Source organism: Saimiri boliviensis, chromosome 16 (assembly GCF_048565385.1).
Source record: "Saimiri boliviensis isolate mSaiBol1 chromosome 16, mSaiBol1.pri, whole genome shotgun sequence".
Classification (NCBI taxonomy): Eukaryota; Metazoa; Chordata; class Mammalia; order Primates; family Cebidae; genus Saimiri; species Saimiri boliviensis.
Genome location: NC_133464.1, coordinates 68,018,266 through 68,045,808, shown reverse-complemented (window position 1 = coordinate 68,045,808; position 27,543 = coordinate 68,018,266). Strand labels below are relative to the sequence as shown.

The 27,543-nt window shown below is 41.1% G+C and overlaps 1 protein-coding gene across 3 annotated transcripts in view; it reads right to left on the bottom strand.

Annotated features, from left to right (window-relative positions):
* Positions 1-9,951: 9,951 nt before the first annotated feature.
* The window catches only part of VWA8 (von Willebrand factor A domain containing 8), a 372,198-nt gene continuing 354,606 nt past the window's right edge, over positions 9,952-27,543 (bottom strand). For all 3 annotated transcript variants that reach the window (XM_003934387.4, XM_074387787.1, XM_074387789.1), the window contains 3 exons: positions 16,096-16,194; positions 13,157-13,395; positions 9,952-10,959 (listed from right to left, as the gene is read on the bottom strand). In XM_003934387.4, the coding sequence (XP_003934436.2) occupies positions 10,851-10,959; positions 13,157-13,395; positions 16,096-16,194 (447 nt within the window). In that variant the 3' untranslated portion in view covers positions 9,952-10,850. The remainder of the gene's footprint in view (positions 10,960-13,156; positions 13,396-16,095; positions 16,195-27,543) is intronic.

Genomic DNA, 27,543 nt, shown 5'->3' with positions numbered 1-27,543 from the left:
CAGCGAGGAACTGTTTTCTCCAATTCTTTTTTTGTCGTTGTTTTTTGAGACAGTGTCTTGCTCTGACACCAGGCTGGAGTGCAGTGGCGTAATTGGACTCACTGCAACCTCCTCCTCCCGGTTCAAGTGATTCTTCTGCCTCAGCCTCTTGAGTAGCTGGGACTATAAGCACGCACCACCATGCCTGGCTAATTTTTGTATTTTTTAGTAGAGACGGGTTTCATCATGTTGGTCAGGATGGTCTCGATCTCTCGACCTTGTGATCCACCCACCTCGGCCTCCCAAAGTGCTGGGATTACAGGCGTGAGCCACCATGCCTGGACTCCAATCCAAATTTTACTTGCATTTCTTGGTCTTTGTTGTAGTCTGGGGGCATTAGATTATGAGAAAAACAACAAACCAAACCTCCTGTATTAGTTAGGCTGTTGTGCAAACTGGTGAGGGTCTCTGCTCCACACCGTCACCGGTGTCTTAGCCAGCTTGGCCTGCTATAACAAATTACCATGGATGACTGGGTGGATGAAACCACAAACATTTATTTCTCACAGTTCTGGAGACTGGGATGTCTCCAGATCAAGGGGCCAGCAGGTCCGGCGTCTGGTAGGAGCTGGCTTCCTGGTTTACAGCCATCTTCCCATTATACTTTCACATAGTGGAGAGCACGATGGAACTCTTGTCTCTTCTTATAAATGCACCAATCCCGTTAATGAGGACTTCACCTCATGAGTTAATCACCTACCAAAGTCCCCACCTCCTAATACCATCACAGCAGGGTTTAGGATTTACACAGGAATTTTCGGGGAACATAAATATTCTGTCCGTAACACCCAGGAACCCAAGCTCATGAAGCTCTGCTATCTTAGAGCTACACCATCTAAAACCCATGGCTTCCTCAGTCACCACAATTCTGTGAGAGAGAGCTGGAGGGTTGCCTACTGGCTCCTACAGGCTTTAGCCTACTATTGACACATCACTTCTGCTCACAGCCCAGTGGCCAGAACCAGTTGCACTGTCCTGACCTTGGGATCAGCAGCTGGGTAGCACAGAGGTCACCACGGTGGCTGTTAAGAAGATTGCTTTTCAGGGCTGGGCCTTGCCTATAGCTGCTTGGTTGGATGGTGGCAGCTGAGAAGGACAGTCTTTCTCTGGCCCTTCTTAATTGCAAGGGCCAGAGAAATGTGGGAGACGTTTGAGCACTAAACGGCTCTGCCATAGCTCCCATGCTGGCTTACACAGAAAGCGGGTGCTAGGAGGACACCAAGGCATCTTACGGTTCTCCATCTAGGAAGAGGGTTCCTCTGAGCCCCCAAAGGAACCACATCAAGTTCTTAGCGTTCCAGGGCGCTGTACTTGCTTCTCCTTCAGCCAGCAAGTTGACTTTTTCTTTGTTCTTTTTGGGTGGACTGGTTTTCTTTGCTTTTCAAATAAAATGGGAATAAGAACAGTCCCTGTCTGAAGGAGTTGTGAGGATATAATGAGTTTATCCATGTAAAGTGTTTAGGAAGTGCCTGGCGCATGGGAAGTGCTAGATAAGAGTTAGCTATTGCTATTACTTTATGTAATGATAATAGTAATATTTTTAATTATTCTCCCTGCATATATCATAACATGACCCCCAGGCTTAGTCTCTAAGACTCCCCCCTAGAAAGAACTGACTCAAAAAATCAGTTCTTTTGGGAGCTGAGGGCCTAGCTGAGTCAGGGTTCTCCCTGGGTTTGGGGAGAGGGAACAGGCCAGGAAAACATCCCAGACGGACTGTATTACGGTCTTTAAGGCAGTTCCAGTGCTAACAGCCTCCTCAAGAGAAACTCATCGCAGAGCAAACTACTTGGAGCCACTCCTAAGGAATGCCATTTCACCTCATCCAGACAGGCCATGGCAGAGCCTGAGAAACACAGTTTTCACCAGGAAACAAATTCCTGATCACAACCATGTGTGCAAATCAGGTGGCAAGCACGGGCCGTGCATGGTCCTGGCAGAAAGAGTCCCAGGAGAGGAGTGGCCTCCATGACCTGCCCCTGCACCCCCACTGCTCTGCCTGGGGCTTTTCTTTCATTTGGTTCCGACTTCAATCATCCAAAGAGGCTGCTCTGGGCTCTGCATCTGCTCTGAGGTGTTTGACCAGGATGACTTGGTTTCTAAACAAAACTGGTCAAAGAGACCCTCACCTCTGAGGGGCTCACCTCCCTCTGAGGGCTTAAAACCAAATGCTCCTGCTTTTGGGGCAGTGACAACCGAACATGCCACTCACAAAGGACCTCCTTTTTCCTCTCCAGAGAAGAAGCAGAAACAGGAAGTGCCTAGTGCAGAGCCAGGATTCCTACGTCATGGATGTGAAATGTTCATGATGCCCCAAGGCCGCCGTGGTCTAGGAGTTTTGTGTAGAATGCTCAGCTTGTCATCTGCTGCTTGACAGGAGGACAAGTGAGGCTTACAGAAAGATGCTCCTTCAGACAGAGCAGCACCACAAGCTCCCTGAATCAAGATGAGTGGGAGGCCATCCCAATAAACTTTTCAGATCAATCAGGATCCCAAACGAAAACCCCAAATCAAACTCCAAATGCCTCTTGAACTGGATAGCACTTCTGATGTGTGAGGCACTTTCATTATTTCATTTCAAACCTCACATGAACACCAAGAGATGGGATGATTATCCTCATCTTAGAGGTGAGGCAACTGATGCTCAGAGATACCAAAAAACCTGCCCCAAGTCATGGGGCTCACAGGGCAGGCAGGCCCAGGATTCTGCACTGAACTTGCCATCTCTGAAGCCTGCACCAAGTGGACTTGAGTTTGGGTTTCTCAGGTGTTCACGGCCTGGCAGGATGGAATTGACTATGCAAACTAGGTTGTGTCTTCTTATCACAAACATTAACTTCTGTCTTCCTTCTGTGCTCATCCTTTGGTTTGTCTGACATATAGAATATTTCCACGGTACCAGCCATGTGGCCTCTATTTACAGAAGACCCAGGCGGGACAGTCCAGTTAAATGATGTCCAAATGACAGGACAAATTAGATTGTCAAGGAGAAGGGCTGAAGTGGTTTTAAGGGGGAAATTGTGTTATGAATCTTTCTTTATAAGCACTTTGTGGGTGGGAGTAATGAAGAGGGGAGGAGTAATTTGTCAAGCAAGGGAAAGAAAACACAAAACTGGTTCTCCTTAGAAGAGTGAAAAAGAGAAACATCTTTTTTTTTTTTTTTTTTTTTTTTTGAGACTGGGTCCCATTCTGTCACCCAGGCTGGAGTGCAGTGGTGTGATATCATGGCTCACTGTAGCCTCGACCTCCCAGGCTCGTGATCTTCCCGCCTCAGCCTCCCGAGGAGCTGGGACCACAGGCAAGTGCCAGCATGCCCAGCTAATTTTTAAACATTTTTTTTTGTAGAGATGGGATCTCCCAGCATTGCTCAGGCTGGCCTTGAACTCCTGGGCTCAAGTGGACCTCATGCCTCGGCCTCCCAAATTGTTGGAATTACAGGTGTGAGCCACTGTACCCAAAGAGAACTATCTTAAGGAGAAAAAGGAGCTGTTTTTATTTTTTGTTTTTAGAAGTCCACATTCATTTTTTCAGAGGCACTTGATCCTTTTAGTGCTAAGGAAATAATACTCAAAGGTTTTTAAGGATTATTATACAACGGCTTCTTCCTAAAGGCTGAATCACAGACACTTCAGAAAACTTCTTAGTAGAGGAGGCTCCACTGAAATGTAGTCAATACTCGTACTTGACAGGTGGGATATATTTTGATTTTGAGTTTAACAGGCTCACATTGATCTCATTTCAGTCCTTAACCGGCTACAGCTCAGGAATTCCGACGCTCTTTCCACAACTTCCTCATGTCTTGTGCAGAACAGTGGGGCATGACCCAGGCCCTGTTTCTACATGGAAAGACAAGAGGCTCCCAAGAAGTGTAAGTTGTCTTCCTAAAGATCCACAGTATAGGACAAGAGTTCTCTTGGTAAATCAAATTAGAAATTTAAAAAAAAATCTGGTTATGTCCAACTTCAAAGGCCTTTCATCACAGCTAGGAAATTACCTCCCTAACATGCATGCTGCTCCTCCTTCCATAACCCAGAGGTCAGAAAGGCAGAGCACTTCTCTAAGATAGAGGCCAAAATACAAATGGAAAACTGGATGTCTCTGAACAAACGCAACTAAGGAGAACCGAGCCACTGCCATCCAACCCCAGCACAGCCTTCAGCAAGCAGGAGGCCTAAGAGCAGAATGTATGCCCAAGGCAAGAATGTCACCCCAAGGTGCCCGGGTCTCCTGCCCTCATGTTGCATCCCAGGCCCCAGTCCTCTGCTTGGGCGATTCTCCAAGCTGCAAATGCTCCAGCCAATTCTACCTCCTGAACCCACCACAGGCTCTCTGTCGAAGGACCTTCCTACCAGCGGAGGTTAAGAGGAAAGCACGGGAATGAAAGAATTCAGACCAATAGGTGGGTGATGGTAGACTCTCAGGGCTACCTGTAGTTGAAAAGAGAAGCCCCTTTTCCAGGCAAACACCACTGTGCAGTTAGACTTCAGATGCTCAGGGGCAAGGTGCCAGGCCGGCTGTGTGGAGCTGCATTCCAGCCAAGTGACTGAATACGTGCTTTCATGCGGTTTTGTGGGGCTGCTGCAGTCTTCCACCTCTGCAGAGTACACCTGTTTCTTCCAGTTGCCATGAAAGGTCATGCAAAAAGAGATTCTTCAGTTCTGGTACTACATATTTAATATCAATTCTTTGTACTAGAGCTTGCAGTGTATGGACATGCATATTCTATCAGCCTTGAAAATAGCTTCTTCAGCACTGGAGCCCTGAAGGAAACTTTCAGTTAAAGATCCTCTCTTCACCAATTGCCAAATAAACAATTTTATTATTCAACCCACGGATCCGTGAACTAAACCCTGGCCTTCCCCAGTATCCCCTGTCATCTGCTGTTTTATTTTTTGTGCACGACACCCTGGATCTGAGCAGCCGCTTGCTGCAGAGGCCCTCAGATTCCCCAACAGCCTCAGGCTCTGCAGGAGCTGCCCCTAGGAGGCAAGGCCAAGGCCAAGTCAATCAGGCTGCTTCCCCAGCTTTGCTATTTGCTATTTGTTGGGCCTGCAAGTGTTCCTTTCTAGGCCGTTTTCAGGGCTGAATTGCATATGGGCCATAAAATCTTTTGTAAAAGGATATGGATCAACCAGCTTTGTTGAGACTCATTCTGTTTCTGGAGTCCTGATGATGAAAGACTTAATTAGTGCTGGAATAAAGAAATGATTCAGTCTCATTAAGTTAGCAGCAGTATTTATTGATATAAACATATTGCACTTGAAAAATCCAAATTTAATGTCCTGTCTGAGTAAATATACTTATTTTTCTTCAAGCTTCCATCAGTAAGCCTTCATGTATGGCCATGATGTCATGAGACCAATTACACAAAGTACTCTTGACAGGCTCATTATTTTCTTGCCATATTCTGGCCTGCATAAGGAGCAAACTTGTGTTAGGATACTCAGAGAGACATTGTTCTCTTCCATTTCCAGGCCAAACCCCAGCTACCATGACTTAATGCTTCAGAGCTGCATTTCATACTAATATATTCTTGTACTCTGAAACTCCTCTGTGGTCACATCCACCATGTTTGAAGTCTGAATTTATTCACACACTCTGATTGTTCCTTCAGGGAAGGAGCTAGCAGCTCCAAAGCACTTCCATTGAAGCCTTTGAAAAAGAGGGAAGACTTCAAGTCTCTGGCACCTGCAGAAGAAGGGAATCTTGAGAAGCAGCTGATACTCCTTAGAGTTTACATGTCTCCTTAGTGAGATTTCTTACAGCAGAACATGACGTTCTTCCCACCCTCAGGATCCAAACCACTTTAAAAGAGAGTTATACTTTGCTCTGAGTGGCCAAATACCACAAGCACCACTTGATTTAAAAATTATGTAGCCCTGGCATTCCAAAACCAATGTGCACCACCATGCAAGAACAGATGTGGTCTCTGAAGGCAAAAGCCCCAGGCAGTGCTTAGGTCCCAAAAAAGAGTTGTCAAGTCATTCTCAACTTGAGATGTTTGCTTGGCAAGCAATTTTTCCCCTCTGGAGGAAATTTTGTTTACAGGATTTGACAAGTAAACACACACACACACAGACAGACAGACACATACACACACACACACACACACACACACACACACATTGTTCAGCTGCAGAACAAAGGCCAGCTGTTGGCATATAGTAGTTTTCCAATTCCTGATCCTTTTTGATTTCTCACTGTGCCCATCAGCAGACATGCAATTCTATCTTAAGGCAGCAAGGTGCAAAGCATTAGACCATAGGCAGAAATCTTTTTTTTTTTTTTTTTTTTTTTTTTGAGACGGAGTTTCGCTCTTGTTACCCAGGCTGGAGTGCAACAGCGTGATCTCAGCTCACCGCAACCTCCACCTCCTGGGTTCAAGCAATTCTCCTGCCTCAGCCTCCTGAGTAGCTGGGATTACAGGCATGCGCCACCATGCCCAGCTAATTTTTTGTATTTTTAGTAGAGACAGGGTTTCACCGTGTTGACCAGGATGGTCTCGATCTCTCGACCTCGTGATCCACCCGCCTCAGCCTCCCAAAGTGCTGGGATTACAGGCTTGAGCCACCGCGCCCGGCCAGAAATCTTGTAAATAACTATGGAACAGAAAGAATCTGTTCAGCGGACAAGGGAATGCCTCCTTTGTTCAATTTTGATGACATTTATATAACTTTAGGTATGCATTTTTAGTCAGTAACATTATTTTGTTATGGTAGTTGATATAGGTGCCAAAATCCTTTGCATGCTGGGAGAGAGCTTACCTTTTGTGTGTGGGGTTTTGGAGACAAAAGTTGCACTGAAGTGTGTGGCTCTTGCAAACTATACAAGGGACCAAGTCCATTCCGTTTGAGACAATGGAGCAGTGGATTTTCATGCCCAACCCCTTTAATTTGCAGGTTTAATTCAATTGAGACCCAGAAGTGATTAGCCCAAGTTTACACAGGTCCTTAATAGCTGAGCAGGGTCTAGAACTTCCTTTCCACAGACAAATTTTACCTAGAGTTTGCAATTATTTCCCATGATAAGCTGGAAAATTGGAATTCCTTTCCATTACCTGTAGTACTTTTGCCATAGCAAGTCTTAGAACAAAAGTAAAGAAAAGGCAATAGGCTTTTATGGCTGGGTGCAGGGGCTCACAATTGTAATCCCAGCACTTTGGGAGCCCAAGGTGGGAGAATTGCTTGAGGCCAGGAGTTTGAGACCAGCCTCAGCAACATAGTGAAACCCCATCCCTACAAAAAAAAAAAAAAAAAAACCCAAAAAACAAAAATTAGCTGGGCGTGGTGGCACACACCTGTAGTTCCAGCTACTTAGGAGGTTAAGGCAGGAAGCTCTCTTGAGCCCAGGAGGTTGAGGCTGCAGTGAGCTATGATCATGCCACTGCATTCCAGCCTGAGTGACAGGGCAAGGCCTTATCTCAAAAAAAAAAAAAAAAAAAAAAAAAAGGGAAAAGAACCTTTCAATATAATCCTAACCAGAAATTGGACGTAACTATTTTTAAAAGCCATATATGTTATGGGTTGAAAAAATTACTAAAGTGGACATTTTATTTTTAAAATAATATTAAAAAGCTATGTACAATGTATTAAATATATAAGTCAGCATTTGATTATTCCTAAGATGAAATTCCAGAAAGAAGTTGTCCAGGCAGAAAAGGCTGACTTAGAATTTGTGGAATATCTCTCATAATTGTGATCACTGGAAACAAACAGAAATGCAACAAATAAGCCACTATTCCTGTTGTTCCCCCTGTCTGTTTCTCCCAGCTTTATTCACTTAGAAATTTAATTTTGCCTGATCTGACAGGCCCAGGAAGGAGCCAGGTGGAGGGAGGGTGGAAGCCTCCGGGGTTGGCCTTTAAGGAACAATGACAATGCTGTCTACTGAAAACCACTTCCAAAACGTCTTTCAAAGCCCAAGAGTTTGTTTAGAGAAAGTCTTGCCGGCATTGATGGATTTCTCCTCCTCTGACAGTTCACAGGAAAGAGTGTAGTATAAAGAATTAAGTGATTCATTCCAAACATCTGATGGGTTCCCTTCAAGTACTCCCCCTCTGATCCACTTCTTATGGTTGTGCTGAGCCTCCCCATCTGTGATGAGGTCATTTTGTCGGGCACACAAAGGATTCTAGAGGGAATATGCATCATATACTGCAGCTATTCACAGCATTCATTCCTCCTGGCTGCTCACGGGTAACAATGAACCTTCTCAGCATTACATGTGCTTACTAAGGAGACAGGGGTTAGAGCCTTTCAGTGGAACCCCCTGAGGCACACAATGCATTTATTATAATGTCCTGGCCCTAAGAAGGGCCTGGGAACAGCTTGGAGTGGCCTATAATTAAGTACATTTAATAATAAACGCACACACTTCTTAGGTATTGCAAGATGTGAAAATAAGCTTTTACCTTCTCAATCTCAATTTCCCTTCCTCATCATCTTTCCCCTTCACAAATAAGAAAAGTCAGGAGTTCTGTGCTTTTTAAAAAATAACAATTGCAGAGGAGGTCTGGCTGGTCGAGAAGGGTAAATTAAATTACTTGAGAACATTCTTTCCATGTTAAAGAAATGGCTTCTGCTTCCTCAGGTAGTTACGCATGGGGAGGATTTGTTAAAGATTTTGGCTGTGCCTTTAATCTCCCTTGGATTCCACTTTTAAAGGCTTTCAGAGGTAGTGACCCGCTAGCCAAGGGGCATCCCTTGGGATTAAGCTGCCACTTGGAAGGGCACTTCCTCAGATCGCTGCCATGCCTAGCAAGGAAGGAGCAGTTAGAAGTGTTCCCCCGACAGTGTCCCATGACTTTGGTCCCCACACCTCTGAGTGCTCGAATATGGGCAGACAGACTTTCTGAGGAAAGAGAGAGGAAGAGAGCTCTGTGAATGTGGACAGGGAGAAGTTGCACTAGAGGACAAGAGAAAAAGGCAGCAGGAGTGTGACACGCACATTTGTGAGACACAGCAAGAGGTGTGGGACCGGGAGGGACACACAGGCATTAAGGGGCCAGGAGGCTGGAGGCCCAGCTTTGCCCTTGCCTGGCTATGAGTGTGGCCAATTTTCTTGAACTTCTCTATGCCTCAGTTTCTTTACTTGTAAAATGAGGATGTTAATGGTACCATGAATACTTAGTAAAAGGTCCAGTAACAGGAATCTGAACAGGGAAAGAGACTTAAGTTCTCTGAGCCTCACTTTCTTTATCTGGAAAATAAGGTTGAAAATAACCCTGTTACATGCATCCTTGTGAGGATGAATGAAACAATGTATGAAATCCCTTAGCATATTCCTGGTACACAGTAAATAATCAGTAAGTGCTAGCTGCTGTTGTGGTGACTGCAATTACATTTTAAAAGATACATATTGGATTGAAATTGTTTGCATCATTGGATTGTTCAATACATGGAGCAGGCATCTATGCAAGAAAGTCATGCAAACTCACTGGCTAGTAACACACTGGAAATTGAATTGCTTTTATTTATTTGATAGTTAATGATAGGGAGAGGAGGTGATGGAACAAATGGGCATTAGCTTTTCTTCTCTCCTATAATTAAAATGAAATTATGAACCTGTATAATTTCAATATATATGGATGAATAGGATAATATTAATAAGACTATTATTAATAGTCTAACTTAAGACCAGTTTTTTCTACTCATTGGTGCTCTAATGTTTCTGACTTTGCTATCAATGATGAAGAGTTTTTAAGTTATATGGTTAAAGATATAATGACTTCTGCTGGAGCATTTGATTTTAAACAAAGTGATATTGAGCCTACTGATTAAATAAAGGTTGGTCCAAGAGTGTGTGGGAATAAGGTACATTTTGAAAGAAAAAAGAATGAGGTTTTAAAAAAAAGTTGTTTTCTTTCTTTTTGTTTGTTTGTTATAGCTAAAGAAATCTCCAATCACCATTCACTTCAAATATACCACCTTGATTTTACTTTGCTTTAGGTAATTTTTATATGAATATTCTTAATAAATAATTTTCTTATAAGCATTTATTATTTTGAGCATTACAGTTTGGACCCCAAAATGGAGTACTGTGAATTTTTGAGAGAAGAACAAGAAGAAACAGGAAACCTGACGCAGGACATCTTTCTCCTCCCACTCTAGCAGCAAGGAGAAGAGGACATTTGCACTTGATTGTTTCAGAGGCTTTTAAAAGTTACGTGGAAAGGCAAGCACTCCAAGGATCTTCTGATTCCTTCTGGCTTTGGCCAGGAAAATGAAGTTATTGAGAACAGCCAACCTTTCATAAAATACTGCTATTGGATGGACTTTTTGGTGGGTTAGATATTATAAAATCATTGTATTCTGGTCAATACAGAGCAGGGAGAAAAAAATAATTATTGGATAGGAGCATTTTGGTGGGTTTTGCACAGACTTGGCATCTTACGTCAAAATGTGACATCAAAGGCTCAATTTGATGGGGTTGCTTTTCTTATCTTAGGTGACCAGATGATGTGTTAAGGCAAAAGCAAAGTATTTTTTCCTCCTCAGGTTTTTGGAAACAGACCATACACATAGTTCTCAAGACCACCTTCCTTTAACCCCAACCTTTGATGAAGTGCAGGTCAACTCGCTTCCCCTAATGACTTCTACATTCATCAATGGAGTATCTTTCCATGTTCAAGTCTCCTTCTGGCTGCTTTCCTGAATTCTCTTATCTGAGCAAGTGTGGGAAGTCCCAGGAATGCCAGAATCATCCAGTCATCGCATGGGTTCACTTCATCCATATCTTCTTTTTTTTCAGAATACTCTTTATTCTTGTTTTATTTCAAATCCTGGTGTCATCAGGACGATGAAGGGCACTTCTCAGACACTTGACAACATGGTGGAGGTAAAGATCTGTTGTAAAATCTGAGGAATGTCTTTGGTATCCATGGCAACAAAAGACCGACCAGCTGGTAAAGTTCTCTGAAGCCTGCCAGGATGGAAAGGGAAAGGAAGTCACCATTGTAAACGGGGCTCCCCTTCCTCCTCCCGCCTTGGCCAAACACAGGCTCCTAATCGTTTCTTAGGAAAGGAAGTTTTTACTTTCTAATATCTTGCTCTCTTCCTACCATTGAATTGGCTGCCGTCATTAAGCACTGAAAGGCTTGGAAGAGTAACAAGGAAAGCATAGCAAAAGCAGTGAACCGAAAGAAAGGTCTTTTCAGTGAGAAAGTCAGTGAATTTGAAAAGAAAAATTTTTCTTCCTTTCATTACTGCCATTTCTTGATATTTCATATTCCCTTAGTAGAACAGAGCCCTAGGGATTCATCTGGGATCAGCGCACCTCCTGGGTCTAGCAAATATGTTGACCTCACACTGTATTTCTAAGTGCTTTACCTTCCTTAGAAAACAGGCCTCCAAAAAAATTGCCCAGCCAAACCCTGAGTGGTTCTTTCTCTCTTTCCTTGCCTCTCTCTCTCTCTCATTTTTTTTTTTTTTGGTCTGCATCGCACAGTATGAAATGCGATCTGGATTGTCCAATTGCTGCTTCAATGACACTGAGGTTATACAGGCTTAGGAAATTTTTTCCAACTCACTTTTTAGTGAATTTTTAAAAACTTATAACAGGGTTTGATTTGAATTATCCTTAAAAATAACACGTCATTGAAGTTATAATTTTCTGAATGCTAATTTATCATTTGGAACAAAAGACCATTTTGAAGGCAATAAAACTGCAAGACACAGTTCTCTTCAAAAGAACGCCTCCTTTCACCATGCCAGTGAGGTCTGGCTTTGGGATGACATTTAATAAAATTCAACCATCCTGTGTAGTATCGTATATTTGGCATGCCTGGTAAGCCAGCTAATTCTGCAACATATCTGTTGCCAGTGGATGTTGGACCATTTCCCTAGGAAACCACAAGGGTATTATTGTGCTTTCTTAAGTATTCAAACGGGATCTGTTCACTAGAAAGACAAAATAGTCATTTCATCTCAACCAGTATTTGTGGAGCTTGTTGTCTGCCTAATACTGGGCTGATGCTGAGGAAAATCTGGGTGGAAAAGGCATAGTTTGTGTTTGAGGATATGGAGGTTCTGAAAGATGCAAAGCACTAACTCATAAAAACTAAGAAGAATGCAAAGTCATGGCATAAAATGACTAATTATATGATATTAAGTCTGTTCTCAACCTTACTCTGCAGCCTTGAAGCAAGACAAAGGGAACAGAGAGAAAAGTGCTAACATTCTGGATACGAAAACATTTCCAATCTATACAGGACTCTACACCACAGAGCAAGACACGTAAAAGGGGTGGAATAACAAAAAGGTAGGCCCTTTGTACTTTAGGCAGGGATTTTTTTTTTTTTCCCAAAGATTTACTTTTACTGGTGCTTTGTGCTTCTTACAGGTATTTTAAACACAGAAAAACCATGAACTCTTTCTGTTTGTAATTCAAGAAGATAAATGTTAGTGTGTTCAAGTTATGAAAGTATTTCCAGATCTCTCCTTTCAGATCATACCCTCTGGTATTTATTGTCTGATCATAAGATTCTCTATTGAATATTCAGTATATTCAGTGTAGTATCTAACTATATATATATTATCTTATGTTGTTGCCAAGTGTTTCACCTGCCTTGTCTCTCCACCAGTAAGAATACACATGAGTGTGTCTATATATATACAGGCATACACATATGTAGGAGATGTCTCTATGGAAATATGATACATATATGTGTGTATATATATGTCTACATATGTATAGACATTCATACACACAAACACACACATCTCCTATGCTAGGAAAATAGTAGAGGTTCACTATTTTTAGTATGATTTGAACACAAAATGATTAGTCTGAGCTTAGGGCCTTGTGCCAAATGTGTAAATAGTACCCAATTTATTAATGGCAAATCAATTTGTTAATTATTTATTATTGGCTTAAATATGAACTAAAAAGAATTAATTTAAAATTATTATTGTTCATCCAAAAAAAAGCTAGAATCTAACTAGATAGCTCAATAGATTATAAGCCCTTGAGGGCAGCAACTCTTAGTTTCTGTTTGTCCTCCATCTCCCTCTCTGTCCCTCACTTAGCACCTCACGGTGCTTTGCCTATAAAACAAGCATGTGTTAGTTACTCAGTATCTCTGTGCCTGCCCTTTTCTGTATGCTCAGATGACACTTACCTGGTTGCTTGATCACCTAAAGATCCAATAAAAATGGCAAAAGCATTTACTTGAGGGTCTCTTGTGAGGATTTGAGCAAACTTAGCAGGATGTATTCCATATCGTGACAGATTTGCATCACTCAAGACTATGACAAAGTACTCATCAGCCTCTTCTTTGACAATTTCCTTGATAGCATGTTCTGTCCCTTCTAATGTGTGGTCTCCACTCATGCAGAACTGAGAGTGGGCATGCATTGTCTGGAGGCAAGAGAAGTCACACAAAAGCCATGGATGAGAAACTTCTTTTTTAACAAATATGATTATTTTTCTATTGACCATGGGAATGCATACATACCAATTATTACCCATGAATAGTAAGTTATAAGTTAGTTCTATTTAATTTGCATATTTGAGTGAAAACAGTATACAGTGATATTTGTATCTGGCATAGAATTTCATTAGATATAGAAATCATTCCAAAATTATCACAGTAGGTACTTAGTTTTAAAATGCAAGCTTCCACTTAAAGTGAGAAAATATAAGAAAATATAAAACTTGGTATCACATTGGAGGATGAAGATGACACAGGAGGAAAATAAGGAATGGGTTGAGTTTCTAATAAACAAAGTTATAATACTAAAACATATTCACATCAACAGCAATGGAGGAAATGTACTTAAAATCATGATGGATAGGTTTCTACTGCAGACTTATGTGTGTGAAATCAAATTATACATAAAATTAGGCACAGAGAGTAATCTAAAGGTGGTTATTCTGCTCAACAATGATATGACTCTGTACCTAGAAAACCCTAAAATCTGATAAATGAATTCGGTAAAGTCTCAGGTTACAAAATCAATATACGCAAATCAGTAGCACTGCTATATGCCAACAATGACCAAGCTGAGAATCAAATCAATAACTAAATATCTTTTACAATAGCTGCACACACACAAAACCCTACGAACATGCTTAACTAAGGAGGTAAAAGAGCTCTACAAGGAAAACTACAAAACACTGATGAAAGAAATCATAGGTGACCCAAACAAATGAAAACATTCCATGCTCCTAGATGAGGAGAATCAATATCTACAGGTTCAATGTAATTCCCTTCAAAATACCATCATTATTTTTGAGAAAACAATCCTAAAACTCATGTGGAACCAAAAAAGAGCCCAGATAGCCAAAGAAATACTAAGCAAAAGGAACAAATCGGGAGGTATCACATTACCAGACTTTAAATTATACTAAGGCTATAGTTACCAAAACAGCATGGTACTGGCATAAAAATAGGTATGTAGACCAATGAAACACAATAGAGAACCCAGAAATAAAGCCAAATACTTACAGCCAATTGATTTTTGACAAAGAACACAAAAACATAAATTGAGGAAAGGACACCCTATTCAATAAACGTTGCTGGGAAAGCTGGCAAGCCACATGTAGAAGAATGAAACTGGATCTCCACCTCTCACCTTATATAAAATCAACTCAAGATGAATCAAAGACTTAAATCTAAGACCTGAAACCATAAAAATTTTAGAGGATAACATTGGGAAAACTCTTCTAGACATTGGCTTAGGCAAAAAATTCATGACTAAGATTCCAAAAGCAAATGCAACAAAAACAAAAATTAATAAATGGTATCTAATTAAACTAAAAAGCTTCTGCAAAGCAAAATAAATAACTATCAGAGTAAACAGACAACCCACAGAGTGGGAGAAAATCTTCACCAGCTATGCATCTGACAAAAGACTAGTATCCAGAATCCAGAAGGAACTCAAACTAATCAGCAAGAAAAAAACAAATAATCCCAACAAAAAGTCAGCAAAGGATATGAATAGACATTTCTCAAAAGAATATATGCAAACAGCCAACAAACATGTAAAAATGTTCAATATCACTAATCATCAGGGAAATGCAAATTAAAACCATGAGATACCACCTTACTCCTGCAATAATGCCCAAAAAGGTAAAACATTGATAGATGTTGGTGTGTATGTGGTGAAAAGAGAACAGTTACACTGCTGGTGGGAATGTAATCTAGTACAACCACTACAGAAAACAGTGTGGAGAGTCCTTAAAGAACAAAAGTAGGTCTACCATTTGATCCAGCAATCCCACTACTGGATATCTACCCAAAGGAAAAGAAGTCATTAATATTAACATGAAAAAGACACATGCACACACATGTTTACAGCAGCGCAATTAGCAATTGCAAAGATATGGAACCAACATAAGTCCCCGTCAATCTATAAGTGATAAAGAAAATGTGATACATATACACCATGGAAAACTATTCAATCATAAAACTGAATAAAATAATGGCATTTGCAGCAACTCAGACGGAGCTGGAGGTCATTATTCTAAGTGAAGTAACTCAGGAATGGAAAACCAAATACTGCTTGTTCTCACTTAGAAGTGGGAGCTAAGCTATGAGGACACAAAAACAAACAGTGATATAATGAACTTTTGGGACTAAGGTGGGGGAGGTTCTCAGGGGGATGAGGGACAAAAGACTACATGTTGGTTGCAGCATGTACTGCTCAGCTGACAGGTATACTGTCTCAAAATTCATAACTAAAGAATTCATAACCTAAAACCACCTGTACCCCCAAAACTGAAATAAAAAACAAATTTTAAAAGAGCTCTTTCTTTTCCTTCTACTGCACATGTAGGGGCTGAAAAGAACCGTATAGGACATATAAGGGGGCCCAGGATGTAGAATCTCAATATAATAGCAAGTGCTCTAAAAATATGCAGAGAACAAATTTTAAATTTTGTATGGTGGAGAAAATGATTTTAGGTGTGATGGGTGTTTTTTCAGTTCAATGCCTGAATGTCTGTGAAACAGTTTTTTTCTTTCTTGTATATCTACTATTTCTCCAATGAATCTTTTTAGTCTTTACCTAATCTGATAGAAGCTTTCATAATACAGAGGTAATCAAATGTATTTACCTTCAGAATTTCTAGTCTTTGCTTATTGTCCTTGGGGATTTTGTTAGTTGGAACCAGGCCAATGTTGTAGCCATCTCCAGAGTGTCCAACGATGTCATACTACATGCAAGAAAACCAGAAAGTTACAAACTTTTCTCCACGAAAGAAGAGTCATTAAATCTTTAATGTTGAACTCTTAGGACTGTTATTGTTCAAAGTTGCTCAACATATGGCCATAAAGAAATGCAGTGAGATGAATGTGTGCTTAATTCCCTAATCTCACTACGTACATGAGAAACTCCTGTTTATCGAGAAAGGCTAGAGCTGGGAGTCAAGTGCAACCCTTCTACAGAATCTGGAGAAAAAGTCTGGAGTCTGAGGTAAACTATAATTGGGGTGAGGTGGTTCCCTCCAACTTTGAGTTGCACATACCACGTGCAAAATACTCCTCTACGTGTTGTAGAGCAATGCAGTTATTTCTTTTCATGACTGTTCCTTCTTAAATGGTGGCTTCTTTGAAGGTGAGGCCACAGCTTATTTCTCTTTGAATTTCTAGAATCTAAGAGAGTGCCCAGCACATGTAAGAGTTTGCAATCAAGTTGGGGCCATAAGAAGCTTCCCCTTTGCATTTGGGCTACATTCTTGAAGCTGGAATGCAATTTTTACCCTGCAGCAATCATGGGATAAATGATGGTTAGCCCATGCTAGCTGACAAAAAACAATCCATAACGTAACTGAAAGTACTGTGTTTTAAATGGAAAGAAACAGAAAAAAATTTGGCTGAAATTGTTATTATGCAAAAATAGGAAGTCAGAAAAGGGGTTCCTGGGGAAGATGAGTCCCATTACAGACATGCCGAACTTGTGTCCTGGGAGAGAGATGTGGTTGGGGGTGAAGACCTAGCAGTTCTCCCCAGGAGAGAATAAATGGAGGCCCATATATGATGTCTAAATATGTAAAAGCTACTTATCAGGCTACCAACTGTTAAATAAAATATGTCCTCCTACTTTGATAAAATGTACATTATAATAACCTGGAAAGCCAGAGCCAAATTTCAAATACTTGGGTTACTGGAAGTTCTGTGCTAGAACATGACCACATGGGCAGTACTGGCCCCTGGCCCATAGCCCATGCCCTTTTCTTATAACTGGCTCTGTCCCACTGCCTGAGGTACCTCAAATGCAGGTGTGTGATCACCCAGTGTTCATATCCACACTCCATCACTCCACCATAACCAAGTTACCCCTTGCCTACCTCTCAGACCTTGGGGTGCCCACATCATTGGCCAGTCTGTCCTGGGAAAGAGGCCCATGCAGGACCTGGAAGCAGGCTTGGGGTCATTTGATGAGGACAATTCGGGGTCCCAGGTACCAGGAACATGATCTAGAAACAGGCTTTAAAGGCTCTTTGGCCTTATAGACACCTCACCTCATGGGAGGGCATGGTCAGAGGAGGGCCAGAGTGAGACCATGGGAGAGGGTGTGAGGGTGGGAGATTATTCTGTGCCTTGTTCAAATATAAAACAAGAGTGAAGGAAATTTATCAATGCGTTGAACAGGTTGACAATAAATGCTTTCTAACGATATAATATGTTCCATATAAGAAAAAAAAAAAACTCCTTAGTATAGTTTGCTATTAATAGAGTGAAAAGGTACCAAATACAAACTGAAACCTAAAAGCAGTCAGAAATTGCTCAGGATAGGAAATTTCTGGTTTGAGCATAGGCCTGACTAAGGTTTCAGTGGTAGGACTGGCACAGATGTGGAGAGAGCTTGCCTAATCCTTCCATGGAAGCGTACTCCAGGGAACTCTGACTGATTTGACAATGCTCATGGCAGGAACTGTTTGTAGCCAAGAGAGGAAAGTTCTCCTGAGAAGGTGCCAGGCAGGTTGCTTTCATTATGGGCTGGTGACGTAATCTGTTAAACAGGATCTTACACATGAAGTAATAAGATCAGTTCCCTGACATAGAGCTAGGTTTCTCATATTGGGATGAGGTAAGAGGGCAATGAATATATAGTCTGGGTTAATGGAAAAGATGCATACTCTCATTCATTTCCATTCTCTAACTCCTAACTCTGCTATTCACCTGATCTGGTTTCTGTGATGATCATTGTGAAATCCAACTTGACAGGGCCTTGAGCATGCTTCCATGGTTTGACTTTCCCCCCTCTTTTAACTGATGGCTAGAGTTCTTTCTAATTAGATGACAGTGAATGAAACTATAGAGATCTTTGATCATATGGTCTGTCATAGAGTCAATGTAACCGGTCAAACAGCAGTCAACAAATACAGTTTTTAGCTGGTCTTTATTCAAACAAGATACTGGCTGATTAAAACCCTCAAAAATATTTCAGCAACCATCCATCACTTGACTGAGTGATTGATATATGCCCAGGAGAAAAAAGTATACTATACTTTTCTACGCAAATGAGACAAAGAAAGGTGAATTGCATACTTCATTTTCTTCCTTCTTCCCTTTCTTTCTTTTTTCCCTTTCCTTTTCTTTCTCATCTCTTCTTTATTTGTGGCAAGGAAAGTACTATCTGCAGAAAGACCAGCCTTTGTCTGTGCCTCGTGAGTACTGCAAAGGCTTGAGAAGACACCTAAGCGACAGGATGGGGCTTATAAAATAGTTTGCATGCCCTGGTTTCTCATCTTCCAGATGCACTTGAGGATTATTCTGTGCCCAAAGTCAATAAAATGCTTGGGAGGAATCTAAAGTACATCCAAATGTGGACCATTCCCTGTGTTATTACAGATTATATTAAGCTTCCATTACCAGCAATACTTCTCTACCAAAATTATCTAGTATTTGCTATCCAAGGATTCCAACAGGTTTTACAAACAGTAGTTGGCTAATCCTCAAAATTGTCTGGGTTAATGGAAAAGATGCATACTCTCATTCATTTCCATTCCCTAACTCTTAACTCTGCTATTCACCTGATCTGGTTTCTGTGATGATCATTGTGAAATCCAACTTGACAGGGCCTTGAGCATGCTTCCATGGAAGAACCACAGGAGTCAATAAACAAGTTCCCCACTGTCATTACCAATGACATTTAGATCAGAACTTTTTCTGTGTAGCTCAACATTTTTATGATCACAGTTGCTCCACTTTTCAGAGCATTCATGAAAACCCTGTGCAGTCTCACATTTAGCATTTAACATAAATATTAAACCACAGTAATAAAGAAAAGCCTCAAACGCAGAGGACCAATTTAAATACTTTTTTGCTTTAGAAATCTGTTTAAATGCTCTTTGGGAAGTGTTGTTCACTTAGAGAAAAGTATAACAAATAAAAACAAATGCTGAAATGTTTATCAAAGACATGATTTATCATCAGATAAGAAGGATGATTTGTAATGTTTACAATGCTTAGAACAAAGCACGATTAGCATTTTTATGAATAAGATTTATGTGTAAATTTCTATTAGGATGGCCAACCATTTGCTGGCTTTAGGAGCCGCTATGCTTTATTACACAGCCACATTATAAGTAGCTATGAGACAATCATCTAAGGCTATTTACGAAAACTACTTCTAGAAAAGTAAATACGCCATTCTCAGATGGTGCCACTAAGTATGAGCTACAAAGGATCAGAAGATAAACATGTTATTTCAAAAGTCAAGAGAAATGCCAGAGGAACCCTAGTGTTAGTTAGCTAATAACTAGAGCATTAGCTGGCTAACCTTTCTTCATATAATGTACGTCAACATGAAAAGAAGAATGTCCTGAAAGGTCAAGGATTCTAGACTTGGCTCTGACGTTAACAAGCTTTTTGACTTACAGCAAATCACTTAACCTCTCTAAACCTTGTTTCTACCTTGTAAACACTGCTGGCTTAGAAAGTTTCTAACACTGTATGCCTGTAAATCTCTGACCACATGGGATAAAATCTGTCTTACCATCTCCCAGGGTCATCGAAAGGGTAGGACAATATACTTAATGACTTTGTAGTTTGTTACAGTTTACAAAAGGCTTCCATATATCTCATCTCATTTTGATTTTCTCCACAACCTTTGGGGTAAGTGTTATCCTTATATCACAAATGAAGAAATTGATGCTTAGAGAGACTAACAGACTTTCTTAAGGCTGTAGATCTAGGGTTGGTTAAATCCTAGGTACTCTGACTCTAAATCCATTTTTGTTATTTGTTTTTATTTTTTGGTTTTCTTTTGAGATAGAGTCTTGCTCGTTGTCCAGACTGGAATGTACTGGTGCAATCACAGCTAACTGTGACCTCAACCTCCCGGGCTTAAGCAATACTTTCATTTCGGCCTTCCGAGTAGCTGGGACCACATGCATGCACTGCCACACGTGGCTAATTTTTGTATTTTTTTGTGGAGACATGGTCTTGCTACGTTGCACATGCTGGTTTTGAACTCCTGGGCTCAAGCAATCCACCCGCCCTGACCTACCAAAGTGCTGGAATTATAGGCATGAGCCCTGTGCCTGGCCCAGTGTTTTCACTACAGAGAAATAACTACTTCCCCAGCTACTCTCCCCTCCCATCTCTACTTAAGTTTTTGAATGGTTGGGTTGGCCAATAGTTCCACACCAACAGTTGAATGAATTCTGAATTCTTGTTTAACTTTGAACGGACTCAGAAAAGTTATGTACTCCTTCAGTCCAATCTCCATGTAGCAATAAGAATTTATTCACAGCCTAAACTGATAGGATGACTAGTCTCCATTTCTAAACCTGTGAAACATTCCTGAGGTACTGGAAAGAGGTTAATTATAGACACTAAATTAAGTTCTTGATAGAAGAAATTTCCCTGGCAGGTGCTGATTTGTGAGTCATCTGTTTCCACTTCCTTCTGGGAGTTAACTCAGCCTTTCTGACCAAGGTATCTTTGAGAAAAGTTTGTCTTTTATACCTCCCTTGGATGGTGAGGTGCCAAGGGTAGGAGAAGACAGAGAACCTTACATAAATAATACATTTCCGGCCGGGTGCGGTGGCTCAAGCCTGTAATCCCAGTACTTTGGGAGGCCGAGGCGGGTGGATCACGAGGTCAAGAGATTGAGACCATCCTGGTCAACATGGTGAAACCCTGTCTCTACTAAAAATACAAAAAATTAGCTGGGCATGGTGGCGTGTGCCTGTAATCCGAGCTACTCAGGAGGCTGAGGCAGGAGAATTGCCTGAACCCAGGAGGCGGAGGTTGCAGTGAGCCGAGATCGCGCCATTGCACTCCGGCCTGGGTAACAAGAGCGAAACTCCGTCTCAAAAAAAAAAAGAAAAAAAAATACATTTCCTCCTGAATCACAGTTTAAAAAAAATCCCAATTGAACAGAAATAAAATGGCTATAAGAAACAGGGATGAAACATCAACTAAGAGGTCTGAAGTGGAAGTCAGAAGTGCTGGCTTTGCACTGTAACTGTGTGACCTTGGGCAAAGCACTGAAGTTCTTTCAATCTTCGTTTTCTCTTCTATAAAACTAAAAGGTTGGTGAAAATAATTTCCAAGGTCATGCCTACCCCACAAAATTCTGTATAAATGTAATGGTATGTTTAAGAACTCTAATGAACAAGCCTGCTTCTCTTAGTTTTAGGAACACCTAATGCCTTGTTTTCTTCTGTCAAGGGAGGAGTGAATCATCTAAATCTGAGGGTCAATGGCACCTTTTCCAGAAAGAAAGCCCTCAGAGCCTGTGAGAAATAATAATCCAGTACGTGATCCCTAACATAATGGCTTTCTAATTATTTTTCCTTTAAAAATTTGTTAGCAGTGAAACCCTCCAAATGAAATACTGCACGAAAGCTCAGCTTACGAAACTTCATACACTATCAACACATGCGACACTGTAGTTGAATTGGGGATGGAGCAAAATGTGCTGCCTTCTCGCCTCCCCACCCCCAAATATCCTTCAGAGGTTCTTTTTACATGGTTAGAAAACCACTGCCCCAGAATATGGTTTATATGCCTTCACAGAAATAATAAGTTTGAGTTTCTTTCTTTCTTTTTTTTCAAAGCGTAACTTCTGAATAAGAAAATAAATCTCTTTTCTGGTGCCACCATTTGAGTGCCTAGTGGAGAAATAGTTACCTAACTTTGCTATTATTGAGTGCTTTAAAAAAAATTAAGCCATTAAGAGCCTTGAAAAGGAGGTCTATTTCAAGATTACAGTGAAAACATTCCCAGGGGCTTGGAGAAAGCATGAGGAACAAACTGGAATGAAAGTTAAGGAAAAAATGCTTCCTGATGAAAAGACAGTGGTTCCTACAAACAGTACTATTCCACTTTTCACTTTAATTTGAAGCACTACATGAACATTCAGGATGATGCTGACTAGAAAAGTAGAGGAGCTTATGCTGATTATAAGCAAATGATGTTGCTCTAGTCTTCAGTGATCTATTGTGAATGCTATTCCTGGGAATACCTGAAATCAGTTGGTAGAGCAATTTTGAGAAACGTGAAACACTCCAAATGGCTTAGAGATGTGTCTTGCCACTGGATTACCTTTTCTTCTCAGTAATTCTTGCTCTAGGGTCCCTGTGGTTTGGCACAGGTCATGACAACGTGGAATAAAAAATGGAGGCTGACTCCACATGAGCCTCTGGGACCTAGACAGTAATGATCCACGGCTCAGGAGCTACGCCCAAGCCAAGCAAAACACAAAGCAGATGCCAAGAGAGATGGAGAGCATCCAGATCACAGACTGGGCCAGTGGCTTCTGAAGGTTTCAAAGCAAATACAGACTAGACACCTTTACAACTGAGGTATGACTGCAGGAAAACAATGTTAAGAACTGTCTGGAACTCGGGGCTGGGGAGTCTCAGATCATATTGCTGAATTCCTATTGACCCCATGTATGATGCCATTCTGGGCTATGGAATATACATTTATTTCTAGGAGTTCCTTAAACTGTCTGCTGTTCATGCATCATTTTCTATTTTCTGAGTAAATTAAATCTTTTTGTTAGTTATTCCTATTCCTTTTATGCCTTACCCAAATGAGAAAAGGAAAGTATTCAGTTGAATATGATCATACAACATAAAGATACAGAACAGAATGCAATGGTACACAGCCACTGAATGTATGTGCATCAAATATCTCTGAGAAGAGAGCAGTTATTCCACTAACAGTGGTTGCTACTGGAGAGAGGAGCTGGGAGCTGAGATGGGGGTAGGGTGGGGAGAGGCTTACTCTTCACTCTTCTTCCTCTTATACCTCTTATACTTTGTGCTATATGCACCCATTACCCATACCCCAAAACATTTTCAGTCAGCCCTTTGTATATGCAGATGTGGAGCCCGTGGAGAGGAAGGTCAACTGGAAGACTTGAGCATCCACAGGTTTTAGTATCGAGAGGGGTCCTGGATCCAACCCCTCATAGATACCAAGGGACAACTGTAATTATAAATAGAAACACCTCTTATAGAATGTAAGGAGCAACATCCTACCTCCTTCCTGCTCTGCACATTGGCCTGGGGAGCCCTGGCAGAGATTGGGTGACTTGTGGGTACTTAAATCTCAGACACTTTGGCAGAGGTGGTAGGAAGATGATACCAAGTCTCCAACATGTCCCATATGGAGAAAACGCCTGTTAGGAGTTTTGGAAATACAGGGAATATTGGGACAAGTTAAATGGCACCATGAAAAAGCAACCAGACAAACCCAGTATAAGAAAGTCTACCCCATCTTAAAAATAAATAAATAAATAAATAAAAAAGAAAGGCCAGGCGCGGAGATCACACCTGTAATCCTAGCACTTTGGGAGGCTGAGGTGGGTGGATCACCTGAGGTCAGGAGTTCAATACCAGCCTGGCCACCATGGTGAAACCCCATCTTTAAAATAAAAAAATAAAATAAAATAAAATAAAATAAAATAAAATAAAATAAACAGTCTAGGACCAGGCGCAGTGGCCCATGCCTGTAATCCCAGCACTTTGGGAGGCTGAGGCGGGTAGATCATGAAGTCAACAGTTCAAGACCAGCCTGGCCAATGTGGTGAAACCCCGTCACACTAAAAATGCAAAAATTAGTCAGGCGTGGTGGAGCGTGCCTGTAGTCCCAGCTACTCAGGAGGCTAAGTCAGAAGAATCACTTGAACCTGGAAGGCAGAGGCTGCAGTGAGCCGAGATCATGCTACTGTACTCCAGCCTGGGCAACAGAGCAGACTCCATCTCAAAAAAAAAAAAAGAGGAAAACAGTCTATAAGACAACTAGCCTGGACCCTCATAAAAGTGACTGTCATGAAAAGTTAAAAAAAAAAATGCAGTGGTAGGGGAGGTGGCTGTTGCAGACTGAAAGAGGCAAGGTAAGGTGTGGACTTTGGACGCTATGTGGGCAGCAGAGAGAGGGGACAATTATAAAAGATACTTTTGGGACAACAGAGAAAATTAAATTTGAGTTGGATATTATAAGATATTATGGGATTACTGATAATTTTCTTAGGCGTGATAATGGTATGAAGTTGTATTAGAGAATGTCCTTATTCTTAGGAGACATATAATGAAGTATTTAGAGGTAAAACATTATGCTGCTTATAATTTACTTTGAAATGATTTAGAGGGGAGTAGAGAGAGCACTGTAAATATTTGGAGAGAAACATAAAGCAAGTGAGGCAAAACAATAACAAGTAGTGAACCTAAGTGAGGGGACATGAGTTTTACTTTTCTTTCAACTTTTTTGTAGGTTTGAAAATTTTCAAATTAAAAAGTTGGGAAATAAAGGAGAAAGTTTAAAAATAAAACCAAACAAAAAAAGGGAAAACAAACAGATGCCTGGGCTCTATGCTACCGTCTCCTGCTAGCCTTCTGACTTTGGGGAAAGTTCTACTATGTCTGGGCCTGGGGTTTCTGTCTGCGGAATGAGGACAGTGGAGTAAATGGCCTACGAGGTGATCCCAGTTCTAAAGTCTGTGGACATGATGAGTAGTTTGCAGGACAGGACCATACACCTTGCCGGGTCCACCTTGCCCCTCCAGACACTCACCCAAGTACCAGTTTTTCTGAAAGAGGCTCAAAGAGCTTGTTTTGTGATGTTTTAAAGTGTCTTACTTTGGTTGAAAAGATTTTATTACACTGGTTTCTTAAGACTTTCTATGGGCTAAGCTTGAATGGAACTGTGGTGAATGTGATGGGACTGAAACTATTAAACGTTCTTCCCATTAAGAATTTAATGGGCCGGGCGCGGTGGCTCACGCCTGTAATCCCAGCACTTTTGGAGGTCGAGGCGGGTGGATCACGAGGTCAACAGATTGAGACCATCCTGGTCAACATGGTGAAACCCCGCCTCTACTAAAAATACAAAAAATTAGCTGAGCATGGTGGCACGTGCCTGTAATCCAGCTACTCGGGAGGCTGAGGCAGGAGAATTGCTTGAACCCAGGAGGCGGAGGTTGCGGTGAGCTGAGATCGCGTCATTGCACTCCAGCCTGGGTAACGAGCGAAACTCCGTCTCAAAAAAAAAAAAAAAAAAAAAAAAAAAAAGAATTTAATGGCACAGAAAATGACTTTAAGCCCTGAAAAATTTACTTTATCTTGGTATCTTGCTACGATTTCACTTGGATTTTTCAGTCAGATGTTACTATGGCTGTCTTCTCAATATATCTGTGGTTGTGCTGACAAAGACTGAGGAAATTCTTTACACTATTGTGGCAACTGAAGAGAGTACTTGAAAAATGCTGTTTTGGGGATGATGCCCGCAGAGGCGTGTGTGAAGTACGCTCTGTTCACACATTGCTCCCCAAACCTTCTATCAGAATGAGTAGTTTCCATCATCTCCCTCACTGGGCTACCCAGCAAGTGATCTACTCTTAGGAAGTGCTCAGGCAACGTTGGAAGTTTTGTGGAATTTAGCTGATATCCAGCAGGTCATATGGCAACAGTTTGGTTTGTAACTGTCAATAAAAAAAAATGAAACAACATCTTGTGCAATGCTCATTTCCTTGATATTGTTCCTTTTCTGTGTGTGACAAGTTATTTCATTAATAGTTCTTCCATATTACAGGGTTTTATAAGTGAGAACTGAACAAATGGAGATCTCTCTTTATGGTCGCCTGTGTGAAATGCAATGAAGTACTTAGTCTGCTGTGCAACGATCATACCACCTCCCTGGAAGCATTGAATGGCTCCCTCAATACTAGCAGCTTTGGCATTTTCTTTCTTCTGTCTCATCCTCTGCCCAGTCCCGTGGAGGTAGCTGTGTCAACCAACTTGCTGGTTAATTCCTAATACATTTTCTTTCTAAAAACTTGAAAGAAGTAGTTTTACATGTCAGAGCAATTCTGCTCTCAAAAATGTAGAAATCCAATTTCTAACAGGAGATTTTATTAAAGATAACTGTGAATCTGCCATTTTTAATAGAAGTATATTTGCTATGGTCTATATTGGGTTAAAATCTCCCTATAGCTCAAAGAGAGCTGAGGAACACTGAAATTCAAGATCCATAAAACAGGAGAATGGGCTGATCCAAATATTAGCAACACTCAAAGGTTTTAAAACACTAGGTGGGATGTGGGTATTTATGCTGATACAATAGATATCTAACTATTCTTCAGTCATCAATGGTCCAAGTGATTTCAGAACGATATCTCATATTAGAATGGACCTAAAATAAATATTTTCTATAAACCCATAAAGCATAAAAACAAATAAAAATCAAGGGAAACATATCTGAAGGGAGCAAGGGTGAAGAAAAGGAAAAAGCTGAACACTGGTCTGCAAGCCATGAGACAAAACAAAATTGTCATAGCTGATCTTTGATTTTGGATCTGAGCTTCCCGGCAACTAAAACCAAGATGGAATCTTAAGTAGCTCCACGGCTTTCACTAATTACAAGGGGAAACGCATTTCAGTTCTTCAAGGGAAACAAAGCTACTCCCCACAGTGAAAGTCCATGTCTTATTTGTATTCACATCCTGTACTTGTACAGAGTTCGGCAAACCACAGCATCCATTAGCTGAAGCTGTCCTTCTTCCACTTAATTCTAAAAGGAATTTCTCACATAGAGCTTCACACAAGGGGCCCTGGGAAATTCAGTGGGGGCAGTATTCTTAATATTAGGCCTAAGTAAATGAAGTGATGGGTTTCATCAATCTATTTCTTGTTGCATACCTCATAACATGGAGACACAATTCAGGGAAGCAATCTTGGGGTGCATTTGGGATGTCAAACCTAACAGCAATCTAAGATCGCTGATTGCTGAAGGACATGTTTGATCCATAATAAAATCGAGTCTATCTACGGACTGTATGCCCTCCACACATGTCAGCACATGTACCATTTCTCACGACTGCACTTCTGATAACAATTACATGGCATATGAATGAATTCAAGGTTGTTTGCTCTGGTAAAGGCCAGAAGTTGCAGGTGTTCTCTGTGCCTGATTAAGAGAGGATTCATAGGCTCATATTAAGCAGTGACACAGCAGCACTGGGAATCCCTTCTCCATGCTCAGACTTCTGAAATGGAGGGTGTACAGCAAACTAAGAACAGCAAACTGGAAATAGTTGAAAT